Source organism: Cherax quadricarinatus, chromosome 49 (assembly GCF_038502225.1).
Source record: "Cherax quadricarinatus isolate ZL_2023a chromosome 49, ASM3850222v1, whole genome shotgun sequence".
NCBI lineage: Eukaryota > Metazoa > Arthropoda > Malacostraca > Decapoda > Parastacidae > Cherax > Cherax quadricarinatus.
In genome coordinates, this window is record NC_091340.1 from 6,555,519 (window position 1) to 6,579,207 (window position 23,689).

General features: G+C 44.4%; 1 protein-coding gene across 1 annotated transcript; it reads left to right on the top strand.

Moving 5' to 3' along the window:
- The first annotated feature begins 2,626 nt into the window (after positions 1-2,626).
- Positions 2,627-23,450, top strand: LOC128697074 (neural cell adhesion molecule 1-like). Its single transcript, XM_070095151.1, has 14 exons — positions 2,627-3,498; positions 4,651-4,780; positions 5,977-6,185; positions 6,882-7,070; positions 7,359-7,550; positions 8,987-9,138; positions 9,453-9,597; positions 10,044-10,174; positions 11,254-11,413; positions 16,664-16,896; positions 17,320-17,561; positions 18,406-18,548; positions 20,404-20,756; positions 22,110-23,450. The coding sequence occupies exons 1-14, from the start codon at positions 3,423-3,425 to the stop codon at positions 23,364-23,366; spliced, it is 3,612 nt and encodes a 1,203-aa protein (XP_069951252.1). The 5' UTR covers positions 2,627-3,422; the 3' UTR covers positions 23,367-23,450.
- The last annotated feature ends 239 nt before the right edge of the window (positions 23,451-23,689 follow it).

Here is a 23,689-nt window from a genome sequence, read left to right on the forward strand (position 1 = left end):
GATTAAATGAGAAACATTAAGCACGTAACCTTCTCCCCACCAGACAAGAAAACATTATTCCCTAAAATTGTGATTATACTCCCAATATATATACTCCCAGTATATATACGCTGAGAGATATACATCTCTTAGCGTATATATCCTGTGTAGAAGACAGGAAATGAAGTGACATATACCCTCCTACGTCATAAGTAAACAGAGAAAACAAGACAGCAAGATAAAACTCACTGGCTACCAGGAGGGACCAGGAGCTGTGACTCGACCTCACAGGTGGCGCCAGGATAAAGAAAAGGGAACGAAAGTAACGTATATGTTCTGAAATCAAGCTAAGATGTATCCTCGGTCTATAAAAAACTATATTATTTAGTGTTGCCTAGTGTTGCTGGCGTGACTGCCCAACTCCCGCTGCTGAATGGGACATAATCAAATCAAGAATGAATTCTTTTTTGAAATGGAGGCACTATAAATTTTCCTAAATTGCTAGACGCAGTGACGGGCCGGATAGAATTCCTAGGCGGGTCTTATTCTGATCTCAACTGGGCTAGTTCACCTAGGCTACTAGTCACAAAAGTAGATTCTCCATCACCTTCTCTAACATTGTCTTCATTGCAACTCAAAGATGTCTACTCTCTTTCACCTTTCTTAAAGGTCAACGTCTATAGAGATAGACCTACTCTCTCTCTCTCTCTCTCACACATACACACACACACACACAACCAGGCGAAGATTTTCTCATCTTCCTGTTGCCTTGTCATTGTTGTTAATTAAAGAAAGAGGGTTTGCACACTCACGAGAACTCTGAATCATCAGTTCAGTTCCTCACAGCTCCTCTTACCTCCTCACAACCCTGATAGTACCTCAAAGCCTCTAATAGCTCCTCAGCCCCCTCACAGACTCAACACAGACCCTCACAGACCAGAGCCTTATAGCCTCTCACAGCCTTCACACAGACTCACAGAGACCTCTCGCGGAATCTCACAGACCTATCACAGACCCACACAGACACTCACAGTCCCACAAAGATCCTTACAGCCTCTCACAGCCCCAAACAGACTCAAATAGACCCCTCACAGCCCCTGACAGAGCTTACACACTCTCACAACCCCAAACAGACCCACACAGACCCTTACAAAGCCTTACAGACTCTCACAGCCCCACGTAGACTCACACAGACCCCTTACCGACCGCCGCTTCCCACCTCTTATCTCACAACCATCACACCATCGCGTCACGAAACCCGCATATTGGTTCTTTATTTATAGTTTCAGTCGGCTTTTTTCTTACATGACAGTCATCTCTACCTCCCTTATGTTGCCAGGCTTAAACTCAAATGAAAAAAAAACTGGTGTCCACGTATCACCCAGACGTGAGTTTAATGAGATATTCTCGTATTGTCAGTTTATTTTGATTAATTTTGGAAATTTATTGCGTAAATAAGGGTAATATTTTGCCGTATATGCAAATGCAATAACATTCTGGAGCGAGAAATACTGGAGGAAGTGCAAAATAAACCCAGTGAAAAGCAGGGGCGCAGTGGGAGCGATAAGAGAACACTGTATCAACATTCGTGGCCCCAGATTATTTAACATCTTACCAGAAGGTATCAGAATCACTGCTGGAACAAATGTAGAAGTCTTCAAGTGGAAACTGGACAAGTATCTTCACCAGGTGCCAGATCAACCAGGCTGTGATGGATATGTGGGTCAGTGGACCACCAACAGCAACTGCCTGGTCGACTAGGCAAGCTGGCCCATGGCCGGGCGCCTGGAGTAGTAAGACTCTCGAAACTTATCAACGGTATATCAAAGGTATAATGGTAATGCTCAAGGAGCATCGTTCATTTGTTTTTTGCTCTGGCCAGCGGGAGTTGTCGGGAGGTGATCAACCAATGAGTGACTCTAGACAACAGTGCGTTTGACACCAGTGCCATAGACGGGTCGTGACACCCGACATCTGTGACACCTGTGTCACCCGGGAAGGTCTACGAGAGTAGCCGAGGCGCGGCTCACTAACGAATTCGAATTCAAATTCGAACAGGTGAACCTGTATACTATAATTCAAACACAAAAATGGCGGTACATGATCCCTAAAAGTTTAAATAGTTACGAATAATAACTAGTGGGCAACTAGCTCAAAGTAATTTACACCATTGCTTCCTAATTTTAAGTACCTAAAAAAATTTTTCTTTACAGAAATTCGGAATTGTGAAGGTTTATTACTCTTAGGCTGCACATAATAGTTAATGAACGACAGTCGGGAGAATTCGTTGATAAGTCCAGTCAAGAATACTTTAATACCTAAAAAAGGGATTAACCTACCAGTGTATATACACTGAGAGACATAAACCTCTCAGTGTATATACATTGTATAAATACACTGTATGATATCCAAAAAACCTTGGAATACTATTTATTTTACATTGGTAAACAAAGATCTACCAGCATCTTTCCCGGGATGTCTCTCACAACAGATGCCTAACACCCAGGTACCTACTTATTGCTACGTCAACAGTGGGTAAAAAGTGCTTGGAAACATACTCGGAATCGAACCCGAGTCCGTCAGTTGTGACCCAAAGCCGCTATCCCCTAGGCCAGGGCAAGGGAATGAAGGGATACCAAGCCATCAGTGTCACACGAGCCGTGGGAGGGGGAGGTTGTGTGCCGCTCCTCCGCACACAACATCTATGAGGCTTCTCCCCTCGTTATAAGTGCTATTATTGTATCAGTTTTGAACGTGATAAGCATTTTGAACTTTTGATATAGTATATTAATGGATAAATTAGAACACGGGGGTCAATTTTCGGTGGACTGAAAGAAATTTTGAGTTGAGGCTTGATGCATAATTTACGGAAAGGACCATAATAATGGTCCAAAAAGAGCTTTTGAGTCTGTAAATGGTCCAGGGCTGACCAAAAATGCCCTTTCCAAAGTGGGGTTAGTTGCGAATTGTTCCAGCCTCGGTATTGTGACTTTTCACTCGTATAAATTGAGTGTTTATTCAAGTGATTAGATACTGAGTGACTTACACACGCGTTCTGACGACTTAACATCCTCAGATAATACCTTAAGACGTCTTCAAGATCCTCAAAGAATACCATCAAACGTCTTCAAGATCCTCAAAGAATACCATCAAACGTCTTCAAGATCCTCAAAGAATATCTTCAGACGTCTTCAAGATCCTCAAAGAATATCTTCAGACGTCTTCAAGATCCTCAAAGAATACCTTCAGACGTCTTCAAGATCCTCAAAGAATACTTTCAGACGTCTTCAAGATCCTCAAAGAATACCATCAAACGTCTTCAAGATCCTCAAAGAATATCTTCAGACGTCTTCAAGATCCTCAAAGAATATCTTCAGACGTCTTCAAGATCCTCAAAGAATACCTTGAGACGTTGATAAAATTGCAGGAGGTGGTGTACAGTGATGGCAGCTGCACCATCACTGTTGTTACTGTTCCCGCTGCTCACTGTTCACTACACAGTCTCCGACACACTCTCAGGTACGTGCGATAACTGCATAAAAATTTCGTAAAAAATACTTTTAAAACTAGAAAAAATAATATATTGCTTAATTAATAATAATAATAATTAAAATACTGATAATAATAAAATAATAATTAAAACAATAATAATTATTATTGCAACAGTAATAATAATAATAATAATAATAATAATAATAATAATAATTATAACAATAATAATAATTACAGTTACAATAATGATAATAACAGTCTCTTGACGTTACTGCTGCGTCAACTAACTTTTCATTGATGTTTCTGGGTCGAAATGTCGTAGTGACGACGCTAGTGAAAAGACACGTTGTAAAACGAGCTTTTGTCATGATAATGTTTCGCTCTTCGTGTAGTTTTATTAAGCTAAGACTTAATAAAGATCTGCGCAGAGAGCGAAACATAACTTGACAAACAGTCTTCTGTAATATGTGCGTTTTTTCCCGCACCAATGCGTCGCTAAGTTTCAACCCGATCTCCACAGTCGTTACCCAGCATGTGAAAATGCACGTACGACATTTTAGTCTGTGCCCTCGTGCTGCCAGACGTATGCCACACGTCTTTAACAAAGTTACTGGCGGAGTTTTATCATCAGGAAAATATAATTGAAGATGGTGATCCACCCCGTTAAGAGTTTACTCTGACACGAGGCTGGTTAAGCGGAGGTTTGAAGTCTACCGCACGATGGTCATTAAGGCTGCATATTACCTGTGCACCACCAGGTGCACTTAAAGCTTGAAAGCTAGCTTCTGACGTGCACAGACTGACGTGTGTGAACATATAAATGTATATATATATATATATATATATATATATATATATATATATATATATATATATATATATGTATTATATATATATATATATATATATATATATATATATATATATATATATATATATATATATATATATATATATATATATATATATATATATATATATATATATATATATATATATATATATATATATATATATATATATATATATATATATATATATATATAATGGCTTTTATTATTATTATCATTATTATTATTATTATTATTATTATTATTATTATTATTATTATTATTATTGTTATTATTATAAGGTCATGACTACAGCAGGTCTGTCTCTAAGATGTAAGTATGACTTCAGATATGACTTCGGTATTGGCAGTGAGTGGAGGTCGAGCAGAACTACCCTGTGTTCCCGTACCCAGGATACCTGAGGACCAGCCACTCCTGGTACTGTGGTACCTCTCCAGCAACACCCGTCCTATCTACAGGTACCACCACCATCACTGCTACCACCACCACCACCACCACCATCACTACTACCACCACTAGCATCACTATTACCACAATTACCACCATCACTACCACCACCACCATCACTGCTACCACCACAACCCTCACTACTACCACTTGCACCAACACCACCATCGCAAAATTCGTCAGGCAAGGCCACGTGGTCAGGCAAGGACACGTGGTCAGGCAAGGCCACGTGGTCAGGCAAGGCCACGTGGTCAGGCAAGGCCACGTGGTCAGGCAAGGACACGTGGTCAGGCAAGGACACGTGGTCAGGCAAGGCCATGTGGTCAGGCAAGGCCACGTGGTCAGGCAAGGACACGTGGTCAGGCAAGGCCACGTGGTCAGGCAAGGCCACGTGGTCAGGCAAGGACACGTGGTCAGGCAAGGCCACGTGGTCAGGCAAGGTCACGTGGTCAGGCAAGGACACGTGGTCAGGCAAGGACACGTGGTCAGGCAAGGACACGTTTCCACACAAGGACATGTGGTAAGGTAAAGATATGTGGTCATGGAAGGACACGTGATCAGGGAAGGACACGTGGTCAGAGTAAGTTGTGTCAACCTGCTCTGAGGGAAGTGACGTTAGGTGTCCTGCAACTTCAGGTCCAATCACAGGTCACAGTCCTGCAACTACAGGTTCAATCTCAGGTCACAATCCTGCAGCTGCAAGTCCAGTCACAGGTCACAGTCCTGCAACTGCAGGTCCAGTCACAGGTCACAGTCCTGCAACTGCAGGTCCAATCACAGGTCGCAGTCCTGCAACTGCAGGTCCAATCACAGGTCGCAGTCCTGCAACTGCAGGTCCAATCACAGGTCACAGCTACACTTACTACCCTAAACACTGTATTACACCCTCATGGGTTTAGAGCTTATTTATGATAATAATAATATAATAATAATAATAATAATAATAATAATAATAATAATAATAATAATAATAATAATTATAATACCCTTATAAACTAATTATTGTTTTATAATTTTTGTCATTATTTACGAAGATTATTATAAACTTTATTTCAGTAAAATAATCTTTACTCTTTAATTTCCACCCACGAGATATAATTCCCCTTTATATTCCTACCCACAGTTACGATGCCTTGGTTCCCTACCCACAGTTACGATGCCTTGCCTTCCTATCCACAGTTACGATGCCTTGCCTTCCTATCCACAGTTACGATGCCAGGGCAGGAGACTTCGAGACTGGCGATAGGTGGGCAGATCAAGAGGTTCTGGGTGGGCGGGCCTTCTTCGCCGCCCACGCCAGACCACCCACGCTAGTGCTGGAGCCTACCCACGCCCACGACCAGGGTCTGTACACCTGCAGGGTGGACTACCGTCTCTCGCCCTCCACTACCTCCCTGGTCAACCTCACGGTCATCAGTGAGTCGTGTCTACTGACTATCCTCAAGTCAAATCGTGACTGTTACCAGTCTGAAATGATCTAGATAGCCATGTTCTGTACTATAAACACAGGGCGAAACGTAGCACATGTGGGCTAGATAAATCTTAACCATGTTAAGAAATACTTGGCCTGTTATCTGGGAAATAATGATCTTCGCCAGGATGGTATATAAAGAGAGAGATAGACATCCCTCAGTGTATATACACTGCATATACACTGAGGGATAAAATGCTGGGAGGAATAGACAGGGTAGACAGGGAAAGGATTTTTCAGAGATAGGACACACCAACAAGGGGTCATAATTGAAAGTTGAAGACTCAGATGAGCCACAGGGATGTTAGGAAGTATTTCTTCAGTCATAGAGTTGATGGGAAGTGAAATAGTCTGGAAAGGGAAGTGGTGGAGGCAGGATCCATACATAGCTACAAGAAGAGGTATGATAAAGCTCACGGAGCAGGGAGGGAGTGACCTAGTACCGACCAGTGAAGAGGCGGGGGCCAGGAGCTATGAATCGACCCCTGAAACCACAATTAGGTGAAAATTTAGTGAGTACTTGTATTTGACTGGCGGTGTTGACAGGTAACATGTAGCCTTAATTACTTTCGTGTACACAGTAACTTTCAGATTTAATTAACCACCACAAGGGTTACTAATGAAAAGAATTCATCCCACAGTTACCCCTGGACCGCCCGTGGTGTTGTGGGGCGGTGTGGGCGTAGTGGGCGGCTTGGGACCTCTTGGGGAAGGTGAGCGCCTTCAGGTTGTGTGTCGTAGTGTGGGCGGCCGACCCCCACCTGTTTTGACGTGGTGGTGGCGGGGGTCTAAGCTCCCCTCCCAGCTCACATCAACCACTCCCAACACAGGTACAACGAATACCTGCGCACGCAGTCTTCCATTATATTACTTAAGTATAAGTGAACGCCTTAGACTTATGTACACCGGTACAACTCCTGTGCACATTTGGTCAATGTATGCCTTAATATGTATACACAGGTCCAACGTAAAGGCGTCTGCAACATTACTTTCTTAAGACACAGTATGTAGTTGATGGCATTTTACTGAGAGGTTTCGCCCACCAGGTGGCATTACTAATTGTCTTATATACGTAACTGTTGGTAATTACACTGACACACAAGAGTTGTGTTCTTCAGGAGAAGCCACGGTGGACGCGACGCTGGTGGTGGTGGCAGCCAGGGAGATGCAGCGTGCTACCCTCACCTGTCAAGCCCGTACGACCATCCCAGCCCACCACACAGCCATCCCAGCCCACCACACAGCCGTCCCAGCCCACCACACAGCTGTCTTGCAGCCCCATTCTGTCTCCGTGACGCTCAACATCACCTGTGAGTCCCCTGTGTCTTTCTGTGAAAAACAAAGGTTAAAGAAAGACAAAGTTAATTGTTAGTCTAGTTTTTTTTTTAAATATTCTGCGTGAGAGAAATATAAATTGGTTTTAAATATTATGTGAGATTCTAAAGAAAAATTGCAAAGGTTAGTGGATGAGTTTGAGAATGTGTGTAAAGGTAGAAAGTTGAAAGTGAACATAGAAAAGAGTAAGGTGATGAGGGTATCAAATGATTTAGATAAAGAAAAATTGGATATCAAATTGGGGAGGAGGAGTATGGAAGAAGTGAATGTTTTCAGATACTTGGGAGTTGACGTGTCGGCGGATGGATTTATGAAGGATGAGGTTAATCATAGAATTGATGAGGGAAAAAAGGTGAGTGGTGCGTTGAGGTATATGTGGAGTCAAAAAACGTTATCTATGGAGGCAAAGAAGGGAATGTATGAAAGTATAGTAGTACCAACACTTATATGGATGTAAAGCTTGGGTGGTAAATGCAGCAGCGAGGAGACGGTTGGAGGCAGTGGAGATGTCCTGTCTAAGGGAAATGTGTGGTGTAAATATTATGCAGAAAATTCGGAGTGTGGAAATTAGGAGGTGTGGAGTTAATAAAAGCATTAGTCAGAGGGCAGAAGAGGGGTTGTTGAGGTGGTTTGGTCATTTAGAGAGAATGGATCAAAGTAGAATGACATGGAAAGCATATAAATCTATAGGGGAAGGAAAGAGGGGTAGGGGTCGTCCTCGAAAGGGTTGGAAAGAGGGGGTAAAGGAGGTTTTGTGGGCGAGGGGCTTGGACTTCCAGCAAGCGTGCATGACCGTGTTAGATAGGAGTGAATGGAGACGAATGATACTTGGGACCTGACGATCTGTTGGAGTGTGAGCAGGGTAATATTTAGTGAAGGGATTCAGGGAAACCGGTTATTTTCATATAGTCGGACTTGAGTCCTGGAAATGGGAAGTACAATGCCTGCACTTGAAAGGAGTGGTTTGTGATATTGGCAGTTTGGAGGGATATGTTGTGTATCTTTATACGTATATGCTTCTAAACTGTTGTATTCTGGGCACCTCTGCAAAAGCAGTGATAATGTGTGAGTGTGGTGAAAGTGTTGAATGATGATGAAAGTATTTTCTTTTTGGGGATTTTCTTTCTTTTTTGGGTCACCCTGCCTCGGTGGGAGACGACCGACTTGTTGAAAAAAAAAAGTGTAGTACATAGGTATACTTAGTTCAGTTAATGATTAAGACATACATGCAACAGCTGGGTACCCTTGTTGTTGAAACGTTTCGCGTACATTACATCTATTACAGAGGCAGTACGTTTAGTACCGGACGTACGTTGCCAGTCGTAAGAAAAGCACTATGAAAGGGAGTTTTATAAATGATAGGTTACTGTGTACATATTTCCTCGTGAGTGTCATTAGTCTCTGTCAACAGTGCCTCCGCTAGAGGTTAAAATTCTTGGCTCTGGAGGTCCTGTGTCCGCTGGTAAGACAGTGAAGCTGGTGTGCCGCTCCGTGGGTTCCCACCCGCCGGCAGAGCTCACCTGGTGGAGGGCACACACTCGCCTGAAGCAGGTCTCCTACGCCGTGAGTATCGTTCCTTTACTGCGGCGTGTGTGTGTGTGTGTGAAACACTGCAGGCTCGAATCTCCTTGCGGGATTGAACCCGAGGTCTCTGTGAGTCTGAACAAATTCACTGTGACTTAGTTTAGTGTTTGCCTGCTATTTTTGTTACTGCTATTATTATCATTATTACAGATGCTATATTGCGTAAAAGTTATAATAAGGTTTGAACCATAGAAGTGCAGGATAGCTCAAATTCCCCTTGGATCAAGAACACTTCCCTCTCCCCTCCCTCCTTCAATTTCGTGAGTCTAAACATACGGAGTGTGTTACATCAGCTGGAGGGCGGAGGGAACGTTACAAGCGCGACGCTGACGCTGGCGGTGACGCGGGACTTGGACGGGGCGACGCTGGTCTGTACTGCCGCCAACCCTCTCCTGCCGCACGCCCCTCTCGCCCACTCCGTCAAGCTCGACGTCTTCTGTGAGTACCGCGACGTTTCGCCCACTGAGGGTTGGAGGTTTCGTTTGTGTGTATGCAAGCTTTCGGCGTTCCCTACTGGAGGTTTCATATATATGCACAAGGCTTCATCCCCTACTTGAGGTTTCATATATACAATGTTTCACTCACTGGAGGCTTTATATTTATAAGGTTTCACTCACTGGAGGCTTCATATTTATAAGGTTTCACCACTGGAGGCTTCATATATACAAAGTTTCACTGAATAGAAGCTTCATATTTACAAGGTTTCACTCACTGGAGGCTTCATACTTACAAGGTTTCACCACTGAAGGCTTCATACTTATAAGGTTTCACTCACTGGAGGCTTCATACAAGGTTTCACTCACTGGAGGCTTCATACTTACAAGGTTTCACTCACTGTAGGCTTCACCTACTGAGGCTTGTCACTGTCTCATGTATTGTTGCAGACACCCCAGTAGTGAATCTTTCGCTGAGTCGTCATCTGGACGCGAGTATCATCAAGGAGGGTCAAGACGTCATCTTAGAGTGTTCTGTCCGTGCCAATCCCGCCATCCATCGCGTTGACTGGTATCACAATGTACGTCCCCGGGCGCAGTAGCAGCTGTGGTAACAGTAGTAGTCACGGTGATGGTAACAGTAGTTGTCGTAGTAGTTATAGTGGTGATAGCAATAGTAGCAACAGTGATCGTGGTCATGGAGTAGTAGTAGTAGTAGTAGTAATACTATCAGGGGATACACAGTCCATCTCTTCATTTTGTTTGGAACTTCTGTCTTCAATGCAGAACTGTAATTTTCATGACGAGGGTGTGGGCAGAGACGATGGTAGAGAGACTAAGAGATATATGGTATGATGCTCTTTCCTCAGCTACAAGTAGAAGTACAGGAAGGATCGCCAGGACGGGTTCTGGCCCGGGTTTTCTCCATGCAGTAACCCTGTCTCAGCTGTCTGGACACCAGTAGCCTCAGTATCAATTTTAAGGCCTGTTATCTCCCTTTTCCTCTCAGTTTTCATCGGCTGCCACTCCCTTCTTATCTGTCATGGAATTTCATAAAAAATGCTTAGAAACCTCAAAAAAAGTGAAAATATTGCGAATTTCTTGTAAATCTGCTTCTGAAGACGTGTGACTAATCACACGAAAGAGTTCAGGCTATATTTCTTTGTTGTGATCTCTGAAATAACTTGTAGTGGCTTGATGCTGCGATTTAATAGCATAGTATTTTATTTGTATACATATTATCCAGCCTGTTTATCCTGAGAGATGGTAATTCCCTAGTGATAGTAACTCATGTTATACTATAACGAAAATCTTGATGATCCCGTAGCTGATGGATCTTTAATGAAATGTTTGACGATATTCTCACTACCCTTTTGAAGTCTCCCAGCTCAGCCTGACACTACTGAAGTCTCAGTTCTGGTTGACACTACTGAAGTCTCCCAGCTTAGCCTGACACTACTGAAGTCTCAGTTCTGGTTGACACTACTGAAGTCTCCCAGCTCAGCCTGACACTACTGAACCGTGTGATAAAATGCGACAGGACAAAACACAGCTAGCTTTCGTTTCCACTATGTAACTATCACACGGAAGAGTATAACAGCACACTGCAAATGTAGCCAATTTGCCTAAATAACAGTAACAAAATAATGTACCCCTGCAGGGTGTGGAGGTGGTACACAGAGTGGCCGGAGGTGTGATAGTGAGTGGCCTCAGCCTCGCCCTCAGGAAGATCAGACGCTCTCACTCCGGCTCCTACACCTGCGCTGCTACCAACATACAAGGGCGCAACACCAGCAACGTCGTTCACCTGGAGGTCCGCCGTGAGTGTCCTTGCGCCTGCGCTGCGTCAACAGGCGCTCCAACACAATTTAACAACGACTGATGGTCCGTGATGAGGTGTCGGAATGAGTTCATGTGACGAATGGGGTTCCACAAGGATTAGTTCTAGGGATCAAGTCAAAGACAAACTTCTCTCTCCTAGTGTAATTTAGTGTAATTTAACGTGTGTTATACAATTATACAACATTATTTCGACATGACCAATTGTTTATGCAGAAATGGGTGACATAAACGTTATCTTGACATGCAATATAACGGCAGTGAACGGTGATAGCAGTTGCTGTCGTGATCATTAGTCTCAAGGAATGTGACTGGGGATCACTGTTCCTTGATACTGTGACTGGGGATCACTGTTCCTTGATACTGTGGCTGGAGATCACTTCCTTGATGCTGTGACTGGGGATCACTTCCTTGATACTGTGACTGAGGATCACTGTTCCTTGATACTGTGGCTGGGGATCACTGTTCTTTGATACTGTGACTGGGGATCACTGTTCCTTGATACTGTGACTGAGGATCACTGTTCCTTGATACTGTGACTGGGGATCACTGTTCCTTGATACTGTGACTGGGGATCACTGTTCCTTGATAATGTGACTGGGGATCACCGTTCCTTGATACTGTGACGGGATCACTTCCTTGTTACTGTGACTGGGGATCACTGTTCCTTGATACTGTGACTGGGGATCACTGTTCCTTGATACTGTGACTGGGGATCACTGTTCCTTGATACTGTGACTGGGGATCACTGTTCCTTGATACTGTGACTGAGGATCACTGTTCCTTGATACTGTGACTGGGGATCACTGTTCCTTGATACTGTGACTGGGGATCACTGTTCCTTGATACTGTGACTGGGGATCACTGTTCCTCGATACTGTGACTGGGGATCACTGTTCCTTGATACTGTGACTGAGGATCACTGTGACTGGGGATCACTGTTCTTTGATACTGTGACTGGGGATCACTGTTCCTTGACACTGTGGCTGGGGATCACTGTTCCTTGACACTGTGGCTGGGGATCACTGTTCCTTGATACTGTGGCTGGGGATCACTGTTCCTTGATACTGTGACTGGGGATCACTGTTCCTTGATACTGTGACTGGGGATCACTTCCTTGATACTGTGACTGAGGATCACTGTGACTGGGGATCACTGTTATTTGATACTGTGACTGGGGATCACTGTTCCTTGACACTGTGGCTGGGGATCACTGTTCCTTGACACTGTGGCTGGGGATCACTGTTCCTTGACACTGTGGCTGGGGATCACTGTTCCTTGATACTGTGACTGGGGATCACTGTTCCTTGACACTGTGGCTGGGGATCACTGTTCTTTGATACTGTGACTGGGGATCACTGTTCTTTGATACTGTGACTGGGGATCACTGTTCCTTGATACTGTGACGGGATCACTGTTCCTTGATAATGTGACTGGGAATCACTGTTCCTTGATAATGTGACTGGATCACTGTTCCTTGATACTGTGACTGGGGATCAATGTTCCTTGATACTGTGACTGGGGATCACTGTTCCTTGATAATGTGACGGGATCACTGTTCCTTGATAATGTGACTGGGAATCACTGTTCCTTGATAATGTGACGGGATCACTGTTCCTTGATACTGTGACTGGGGGTCACTGTTCCTTGATACTGTGACTGAGGATCACTGTTCCTTGATACTGTGACGGGATCACTGTTCCTTGATACTGTGACTGGGGATCACTGTTCCTTGATACTGTGACTGGGGATCACTGTTCCTTGATACTGTGACTGAGGATCACTGTTCCTTGATAATGTGACGGGATCACTGTTCCTTGATACTGTGACTGGGGGTCACTGTTCCTTGATACTGTGACTGGGGATCACTGTTCCTTGATAATGTGACTGAGGGTCACTGTTCCTTGATACTGTGACTGGGGATCACTATTCCTTGATACTGTGACTGAGGATCACTGTTCCTTGATACTGTGACTGAGGATCACTGTTCCTTGATACTGTGACTGGGGGTCACTGTTCCTTGATACTGTGACTGAGGATCACTGTTCCTTGATGCTGTGACTGGGGGTCACTGTTCCTTGATACTGTGACTGGGGGTCACTGTTCCTTGATACTGTGACTGGGGGTCACTGTTCCTTGATACTGTTTTTTCAGATGGTGATTGAAGACCACGCAAGCGAATGGAATTTTTATTAAACTAATATGTGCCATGCTAGCACATAGCTCCTAGCTAGCAGACTAATATCTGCTATGCTAGCACATAGCTCCTAGCTAGCAGACTAATATGTACTATGCTAGCACATAGCTCCTAGCTAGCAGACTAATATGTGCTATGCTGGCACATAGCTCCTATCTAGCACATAGCTCCTAGCTAGCAAACTAATATGTGCTATGCTAGCACATAGCTGCTAGCTAGCCGAGTAATATGTGCTATGCTAGCAGATAGCTCCTAGCTAGCATACTAATATGTGCTATGCAAGCACATAGCTCCTAGCTAGCAGACTAATATGTGCCATGCTAGCACATAGCTCCTAGCTAGCAGACTAATATGTGCTATGCTGGCACATAGCTCCTATCTAGCACATAGCTCCTAGCTAGCAGACTAATATGTTCTATGCTAGCACATAGCTGATAGCTAGCCGAGTAATATGTGCTATGCTAGCAGATAGCTCCTAGCGAGCAGACTAATATGTGCTATGCTAGTACATAGCTGCTAGCTAGCCGAGTAATATGTGCTATGGTAGCAGATAGCTCCTAGCTAGCAGACTAATATGTGCTATGCAAGCACATAGCTTCTAGCTAGAAGACTAATATGTGCCATGCTAGCACATAGCTCCTAGCTAGCAGACTAATATGTGCTATGCTGGCAGATAGCTGCTAGCTAGCCGAGTAATATGTGCTATGCTAGCAGATAGCTCCTAGCGAGCAGACTAATATGTGCTATGCTAGCACATAGCTGCTAGCTAGCCGAGTAATATGTGCTATGCTAGCAGATAGCTCCTAGCTAGCAGATTAATATGTGCTATGCAAGCACATAGCTCCTAGCTAGCAGACTAATATGTGCCATGCTAGCACATAGCTCCTAGCTAGCAGACTAATATGTGCTATGCTGGCACATAGCTCCTATCTAGCACATAGCTCCTAGCTAGCAGACTAATATGTGCTATGCTAGCACATAGCTCCTAGCTAGCCGAGTAATATGTGCTATGCTAGCAGATAGCTCCTAGCTAGCAGACTAATATGTGCCATGCTAACACATAGCTCCTAGCTAGCAGACTAATATGTGCTATGCTAGCACATAGCTCCTAGCTAGCCGAGTAATATGTGCCATGCTAGCACATAGCTCCTAGCTAGCAGACTAATATGTGCCATGCTAACACATAGCTCCTAGCTAGCAGACTAATATGTGCCATGCTAGCACATAGCGCCTAGCTAGCAGACTAATATGTGCCATGCTAGCACATAGCTCCTAGCTAGCAGACTAATATGTGCCATGCTAGCATATAGCTCCTAGCTAGCCGAGTAATATGTACCATGCTAGCACATAGCTCCTATCTAGCACATAGCTCCTAGCTAGCAGACTAATATGTGCCATGCTAGCACATAGCTCCTAGCTAGCAGACTAATATGTGCCATGCTAGCACATAGCTCCTAGCTAGCAGACTAATATGTGCCATGCTAGCACATAGCTCCTAGCTAGCCGAGTAATATGTGCCATGCTAGCACATAGCTCCTAGCTAGCAGACTAATATGTGTCATGCTAGCACATAGATCCTAGCTAGCCGAGTAATATGTGCCATGCTAGCACATAGCTTCTAGCTAGGAGACTAATATGTGCCATGCTAGCACATAGCTCTTAGCTAGCAGACTAATATGTGCCATGCTAGCACATAGCTCCTAGCTAGCCGAGTAATATGTGCCATGCTAGCACATAGCTCCTAGCTAGCCGAGTAATATGTGCCATGCTAGCACATAGCTCCTAGCTAGCAGACTAATGTGTGTCATGCTAGCACATAGATCCTAACTAGCCGAGGAATATGTGCCATGCTAGCACATAGCTCCTATCTAGCACATAGCTCCTAGCTAGCAGACTAATATGTGCCATGCCAGCACATAGCTTCTAGCTAGCAGACTAATATGTGCCATGCTAGCATATAGCTCCTAGCTAGCAGACTAATATGTGCCATGCTAGCACATAGCTCCTAGCTAGCAGACTAATGTGTGTCATGCTAGCACATAGATCCTAGCTAGCCGAGGAATATGTGCCATGCTAACACATAGCTTCTATCTAGCACATAGCTCCTAGCTAGCAGACTAATATGTGCTATGCTAGCACATAGCTCCTAGCTAGCCGAGTAATATGTGCTATGCTAGCACATAGCTCCTAGCTAGCCGAGTAATATGTGCCATGCTAGCACATAGCTCCTAGCTAGCAGACTAATGTGTGTCATGCTAGCACATAGATCCTAACTAGCCGAGGAATATGTGCCATGCTAGCACATAGCTCCTATCTAGCACATAGCTCCTAGCTAGCAGACTAATATGTGCCATGCAAGCACATAGCTTCTAGCTAGCAGAGTAATATGTTCCATGCTAGCACATAGCTCCTAGCTAGCACATAGCTCCTAGCCAGCACATAGCTCCTAGCTAACACAGCTCCTATCTAGCACATAGCTCCTAGCTAGCACATAGCTCCTAGCTAGCACATAGCTCCTAGCTAGCACATAGCTCCTAGCTAGCACATAGCTCCTAGCTAGCAAACTAATACGAGAAGCAAATCTTCGACGTTTATTTGTTTAATGTTAGTTGAAAGACTTTTTATTTAATCTTGTTGTTTTACAAGTGACAATAAAGTCTGTGAAACGTCACAATTTCAGCTTATCAAGATATACAACGGTTATCGTAAATCTATTTATCTATACAAGTTTATAATTAAATTTTCAAAATAGATGTTGTTTTAGGAGTATGGAGTGGTTTTTATGCCGGTGTAGGCCTATTAGTTCAAGGCACTAATATATATTTATGTGCAGAACAATCGATGTGAAAGAATAGTGAAATTCCAGGTGCTCTCGTGATTTCTTACATTATCAAGGAACTGTGAGAAATTTTAAGGCATCTTTCATTTTTTTTGAGTCAAAGTTGGTTATCTTTCATTTCTCTGGCTTTCTTCTCAGTAATTATAGAAAGTATTTTTTTTTTCATTGAAGTGAAAGTGGGTTTTATGTCGTCAGATGCGCCAGTGTGTGCTGGGGGCGTGATGCACCGTGTGCAGGGTGCCACCAGGGGCACGCCCACAGTGGTCACCTGCAGGGTGGAGGCCCTCCCTGCCCACACACTGACGTGGGAGTGGGCTTGGCTTGTGGAGGACGGTAGTGAGCTTCCCCTAGCTGATGAGGATATACGATGCGACGGTCTGGCCTCCAGTGTTGTGGTGACGCCTCTCACCCCGGCGGACTATGGCAAGGTGTGGGTCTTACCTATTTCCTTGGGTAACATTGGAAATGACTTGGATAAATATTTTTGTTGGTGAGCTTGAGTGGGACCTGCTTATTATGGGTCAGTAGGCTTGCTGCAGTGTTCCTCCGTTATGATCTATTTGTAACTACTGAAGCAGAGCCATTCCCAAGGGTATATACACAGTGAGGTGTCTATCTCTCAGGGTATATACGCTGAGAGCTTGAGTTCACCTCTGTTTTATGTATTAAAGTATTCCTGACTGGTGGTGAACTGGTGACATGGATCCTTAATGATCCTCGTGTAGTAGATAGGCTTTCAACCCCATTAATATCTTGATGTACCATATTCAATATTTTTTCTATGCTATTTTATTTTTGAAAATTTCCAATGGAATTATCACCTGCTGCGTCCTCTTGTAACCCACGACCAGGTGTTGTGTCGCGCCTCCAATGTTATTGGTCGCCAGCTGGAGTCGTGTGTGGTGACACTCGTGCCAGCTGGGCCTCCAGACACGCCCACCAACTGCTCAGCCACCTCTACTGACGCCGCCCAAGACGACGCCCACACCTCGTCACTCACCGTCATCTGCTACGAGGGCTACAATGGTGGCCTTCCCCAGGAGTTCCTGCTGGAGGCTTGGCAGGAGGGAACACTCGTGGCTAACATTACCAGGTCGACCTCCGCTACATAAACATTTCTTAGGTTTTCTTTAAAACAACACATACAGCAAAAGATCTTTACTGGAACGACGTTTCACCTACTCGAGGCTTTATTAAGATACCTGATAAACCCTCGTGTGGGTGAAACGTTGTATCAATAAAGGTCTTCTGTGGCTGTACCGCACTTTTCCCCCACTTATCGGTTACACCATTCCTCAGTTACGTTGTAAATTCTCTTACTACGAGTGAATTTGTGTACATGAGTTTGTAATCTTAAGATAAAAAGAGAAATGTACCAATTTCCCCGCACTGGAGAGAATTTCTGACGACGTTTGCCTCCGTCCTGGATTATTGTCAAGTTGTTAGGTAATGTTGCAGTGTCTGACAGTGAATATTAACACGGTATAAAACACCGACAGGTTGTTAGGTAACAACAACCTGTTGGTATTTTACACCGTTTTAATATCCGTATTGTCAAGTCACAAGTGAACCAGAGATAAAAAGCAGAAGAGGAAACAAAGCGATAATAATTCCAGCCACTTCGACTTTTCTCCTCTTCACGAAATAGTAATCAGTGAGGTGTCAATTAAGTAAATATTCGTTGCGTCAATAAAACAGCAATTATTGTAGATGATGAGTTAGCAAGATGGTTAATGATTGTCGACAATTTAGAGGTTTCGATGCTATTTGAACTGTAGTTTCCGATCTGCTGAAGATGGCTTCACTGACAGATCGAAACGTACAGTACTTGTGTATCTGACTTCATGAATGTTAGTTGTGTGTACAATGAGTGGTACATAAATGTCACTGTGGTATTTACAGTGAGTGGTAAATGATGGTCGTATTGTGACTTGCAGTGAGTATCCAGAGTGGGTCGTGGACGGTCTAGAGTCTGGCTCCGGCATCACTCTGAGGGTCACCGCCCTCAACGCCCGCGGCAGGAGCGACGCACTGCGTCTGGAGGCGCATACTGCCAGCGCACAACACCGCGCTGCGCCAGGTACTGAACTTCATCTCATTCACTACAAATTTATTCACCATAATCATACATTGTTTAAGAGAATGAATGATGTAGGTTGATTGGATTTGGATCAATAGAAATCTAGTGGTATAACCTTCCGGTCACAACCTAGGGATCTGGGTTCGATTCTACGACGAGTGGAGAGGTCGGCCATATTTGCTTGCTGTCAGTGTTTACCTGGAAGAAAATATGGACCTGGGTTTTAACTGGCTGTTGAGTAGCATCATGGGGGGAACAGAACCAGAGGTCTCCAGTGGAAATAAGCCACGCTGACATTCTTGGGTTAGTCTGGCTTGTTGATTCTCCGGGTTAGTAATCCAAATAAAATTTTACCACACACACGTTGTGTACCTGTTAACATACCCGTTGTGCCCTTGTTAACACACCTCGTGCCCCTGTCAACACATACATTGTGCCCTTATCAACACACGTTGTGCACCTGTTAACACACTTTGGGAACCTGTCAAAACCTGTCGACACATCCACGTTGCGCACCTGTTAATAAGCTTCTTGCTACACAATGGACAACTATCACAAGTAGCGGTTCTTGGATCGTAGCTGACAACCTGCCATCCCCCAGGCGCTCTATGACTGTGTTTAGGTTAGAGAAAATGAAGAGAAGGAAGTGAAGCAGCAAAACTTGTTAAGCACGACAGTCACGTAGAAGGTGAAGCTGGTTCTTGCGGCGCCTTGAAACATTAAGAACAGCCTCCCTCTGACGTTTAGGTTAATATAGTTAGTTGTAGCCGTTGTTTTCATGAAATGTTTAGGTTAATATGTCGAGGAGGAAAAGATCGTAAATATATTGATTTATGGTAGCTGCAGCTGTTGTTACACAGATGTTGTTCTAGCAGGCTAATGAAAATAGGAATATTAATTTATATAGGTGAGAGGTCGGGTAAGCGAGTGGATGAAGCAGTGTGAGGGGACTGGAGTAGCGAGTATATACCAGGTATTACACTGAAGTTTGTCAATACATGACTGGTATACAATACCAAGGCTGAGGGACTGACTCTTTCTTCTTCCACTGACCTTCTTTCATGTACTGTATTGATTTTTGCCCGAAATCCTATGCATCCTGTGGACCTTCAGATTATGTTTTACACAGTAATTTTGAAATAAAGATTTGTATTTTTATTTGATAAAAGTTACTGGCTGACCTGATGTCTATTACTAAAGAACTAAGATAAGTTAACTTTATGTTTAAGAAATAAGGAACTTAAGTTGCTTCATTAGGTGTAAGAGAAGAAAATTTTGTATGGATTATTCATCCAGAGTTAGTAACCCAGGGTAACCCAGTAAAACCACTGTCTGCAGACTGGCTTATTTCCATTAGGCTCTTGAGTCCTCTTCCCCAGAATGTGACCCACAATAGTCGGCTAACACCCCGGTACCTACTTACTGCCAGGTGAATAGTGGGACAGAAGGTGTTAGGAAATATACTCAACGTTTCCACTCGTCCAGGGGTTGAACTCCGGTCCCTCAGATTGTGAGCTAAAGCCTCTAGCAATTAAGCAACGAGTGTCCCTCATCATTGTACATGAGGATAGTTCATCATCCTTACAAAGATTAGGTAGCAAGAAACCTTTTTAGGTACAGGTATAAATAGGTGCCATTATCACACATAATTTAACATATGTGCCAATTACGTAAATAACCCCTGAAAAAGGTCACTGATTTATTCCCATTGGGGTTCTTGCTAGACAAAGTCAGAACATTGATATCTGTTCCAAAACGTTCAAAATGAAGCCGGGATTAAAGAGAAACATGAGCGAAACGAGAATGTGAAATATATTTTTCAAGGTAAACTGAGATAAATATTTATTTCTTGCAGAGTCTGAGAGTGATGGTAGTGGTGTTGCTACTATGCTGGGAGCAGTGGTGGGAGTAGCTGTGATGGTGGTGGTGGTGCTGCTAGTGAGTGTGGTGGTTGCTGTGCACGCCCACCCTCACAGGAGGGGCGGCCACACCTTGGTGCTGGCACCTGCCGGTGAGGGGTGGGAGTGCCAGGACCCTGACCTCGTGTCCTCCTCACAGCGTAGACAACGCAGTGTGGACGTGCTGGCCGACGCACACGGACAGCGTGAACCACTAGTGCACGTACATGCAGACACCCTCACACACGTACAAGTAAATGGAAGAGTTATAAACAGCTCAAAACATGGACAAGCGGAATCACCACTACGAGTGAGTGTTTAGTGTTGACAGCCTGGTGATGACTGTAATTATATAATACGTATATAATGAGTGTATATGTAATGGGTGTATAACAGAGTAGAGCTGAGTATATGACGGGAGTATACCCAGGGACAGATCTACCTTGAAACTCATGAAGCTTAAGCTTTAGGGCCCCTAATTCCGGAGGGGCCCCAGAAGCCACTTTAGTCCACATCGCTTAAATTTTTTGGGTCTGCTGCATGAGGTTTCTTTTTAAGGTAATGTATTAGTAATATAGTGTAATTCTATAAAAAATAATAGTTAAAATAAAAATTCAAATGTAGGCTTGCTGTTGCTGGTTGCCATGGTGACCCCATGGTTGTCATGGTGACCCCATGGTTGCCATGGTGACCCCATGGTTGTCATGGTGACCCCATGGTTGTCATGGTGACCCCATGGTTGTCATGACCCCATGGTTGCCATGGTGACCCCATGGTTGTCATGGTGACCCCATAGTTGTCATGGTGACCCCATAGTTGTCATGGTGACCCCATGGTTGCCATGGTGACCCCATGGTTGCCATGGTGACCCCATGGTTGCCATGGTGACCCCATGGTTGTCATGGTGACCCCATGGTTGCCATGGTTACTCCATGGTTGCCAAGGTGACCCCATAACAGTTCAAACTTCAGGGACCCAAAAATGTAGGTCCGCCCCTGACTGACTGGGTACTGCAGTGTATAAGACCATACCTGGAGTATACCTGGAGGGAGTTCCAGGGGTCAACGCCTCCTCGGCCCGGTCTATGACCAGGTCTCGTGGTGGATCAGGGCCTGATCAACCAGGCTGTTACTGCCATGCTGTTTATTGTAAATCATCTTTCTTGTGGCCATAATATCAAGTTATTCATCTGGAATATCGTACATAACTAAAAGAAAGTCAGAAGTAAGTCATGACCGAAAAGTATAAAGTAACAACTTTTTATAAGTATGAGAAAAGAGAAGAGAAAAAATAGAAGAAGAGGAAGAATATTTTATTCTCATCAGGCAAAACACAACGGAATAAATTAGATGCAAATATTTGTAGTGTGGAAGATTTATGATTTTTGGGGGGGGGAGGGGGGGCTTTCGGGCTGGTAAGAATGGGCACAGAGAAGAGTTGGGGCAAGATAGAGGAGAAACAAAGATTGTAAGTATATAGGAAGTGACATGTTAAAAAAGGTGAAGTTTTTTTTTTTTTTGGTCGTGTAGTGAGGAATTTTCTTTAAGAAGGCATTGTTTTGTATTTAAGAATTTTGAAATTTGTTTCAAACTTTTTAACAAAGCAAAGTTTAATTTCTTTCTGCAGTATGCAATAGGATAAAGCTGGTTGTATTTTCCCGTAGGAGAGTAACTCCAGGAGTGGGTCCTGCAGCAACTCCGCAGAAGGTAGAGCAGCAGCAACACTAGCAGCAGCAGTAACACCAGCGGCAGGACCAGCACCAGTACCAACAACAACAGCACCAGTAGCAGCAACAACAGCAGGGTCACCCAAGCAGTCTGATAGATCCTTGTGTATTACTCTGCCCACAGCTGAGTTAGTAGTACCCACCCGGACATCGAGCGTTCCTGCGTCAAGGAAAGCCTTGTCAGGCAGCCCTACATCAGGGAATTCCCCGCTTCACAGCCCAGCGTCAAGGAAAGTCTTGTCAGGCAGCTCTGCATCAGGGAATTCCCCTCTTCACAGCCCTGCGTCAAGGAAAGCCTTGTCACGCAGCCCTGCGTCAGGTAATTCCCCTCTTCACAGCCCTGCGTCAAGGAAAGCCTTGTCACGCAGCCCTGCGTCAGGTAATTCCCCTCTTCACAACCCTGCGTCAAGGAAAGCCTTGTCACGCAGCCCTGCGTCAGGGAATTCCCTGCTTCACAGCCCTGCGTCACGGGATACCTTACATCCTAACGTTGATGCTTCATTCCATCCCCTCGCCACAGACACCTCGTACATACACTCCACTTCACAAATACGTGCTAGTGCCCAAGGAGTTCACAGCTCTCCAAAGGCGTGTAAAAACAGTAATTGCACGAAAAAACATCCAAAGGCGCGTGGTGATAGAAAACTTGTGCGATTTAGTGACAATAACAAAGAGGTGTCAGAGTGTCGACATTCCATGACTGTTCGTGAAGAGCCCAAGGCGGATTCGGGAAATATGGCACCTGAGGAGGATACGAGTTCTGCTATTTCTAATGTTCAGAGGGGCAAAAAAGCTTCGGAATTAACGCCACCACCGAAGCCACCAAGAGTGTTCAACCAGACTCGTAACGGCGATGGAGATATTCAACCAATGGCTGATCCCTCAGTTAGTAGGTCCCAGCACACTCCATTTCCTAGAGGGTCCCAGGATTCTCCCGTCCATAATGGATCCCAGCCTATTCCCGTACCTGAAAGGTCCCATCCTACTCCCATACCTGAGGGGTCTCATCCTACTCCCATACCAGAAGGGTCCCAGCCTACTCTCATACATGACGGGTCCCAGCGAACAATCCTCAAAATGGCGCCACTAGCCGAAGACGAGGTGCGAGACGCTTACTCCAACTGTCCAGCAAGAAGCAAAGGTGTCGAGGACCTCGAGTATTGCGACCCTGGTATAACGGAGAGCGCAATGTGACCTTTGCCTCCGATATGGCTGTCTCTTGCGCCTGTCAGTAAGAGAGCTGTATCGAATAACAAGAAAAGGACTCAATATTAACTCTCAAATAACTGTCTTTGTTATTGTAGTGACACCTGGATTCTGAAACAACCCAGGAAGGAGTTAACGGCGAAACGGAGTATTACCGAAAAGTCACAAGAACCAAAACAACGTTTTGCTCAGTGTAGAGTTTTATAGTCAACTTGATAACACTCCACAAAGCACTCACACAGGGTGAGTGTCTCTACCTTTCACTTAGAGAGAGAAGTGCCCCTTGATGCTACGAATTTGAACAACACTCC

Excerpts from the sequence above, each read along its gene's own strand:
- LOC128697074 (XM_070095151.1), top strand. The coding sequence starts at position 3,423 with ATGGCAGCTGCACCATCACTGTTGTTACTGTTCCCGCTGCTCACTGTT. Across the intron at positions 11,414-16,663 it reads CGTTCACCTGGAGGTCCGCC|ATGCGCCAGTGTGTGCTGGG; the intron begins GTGAGTGTCCTT and ends TTATGTCGTCAG. Across the intron at positions 18,549-20,403 it reads ACAACACCGCGCTGCGCCAG|AGTCTGAGAGTGATGGTAGT; the intron begins GTACTGAACTTC and ends TATTTCTTGCAG.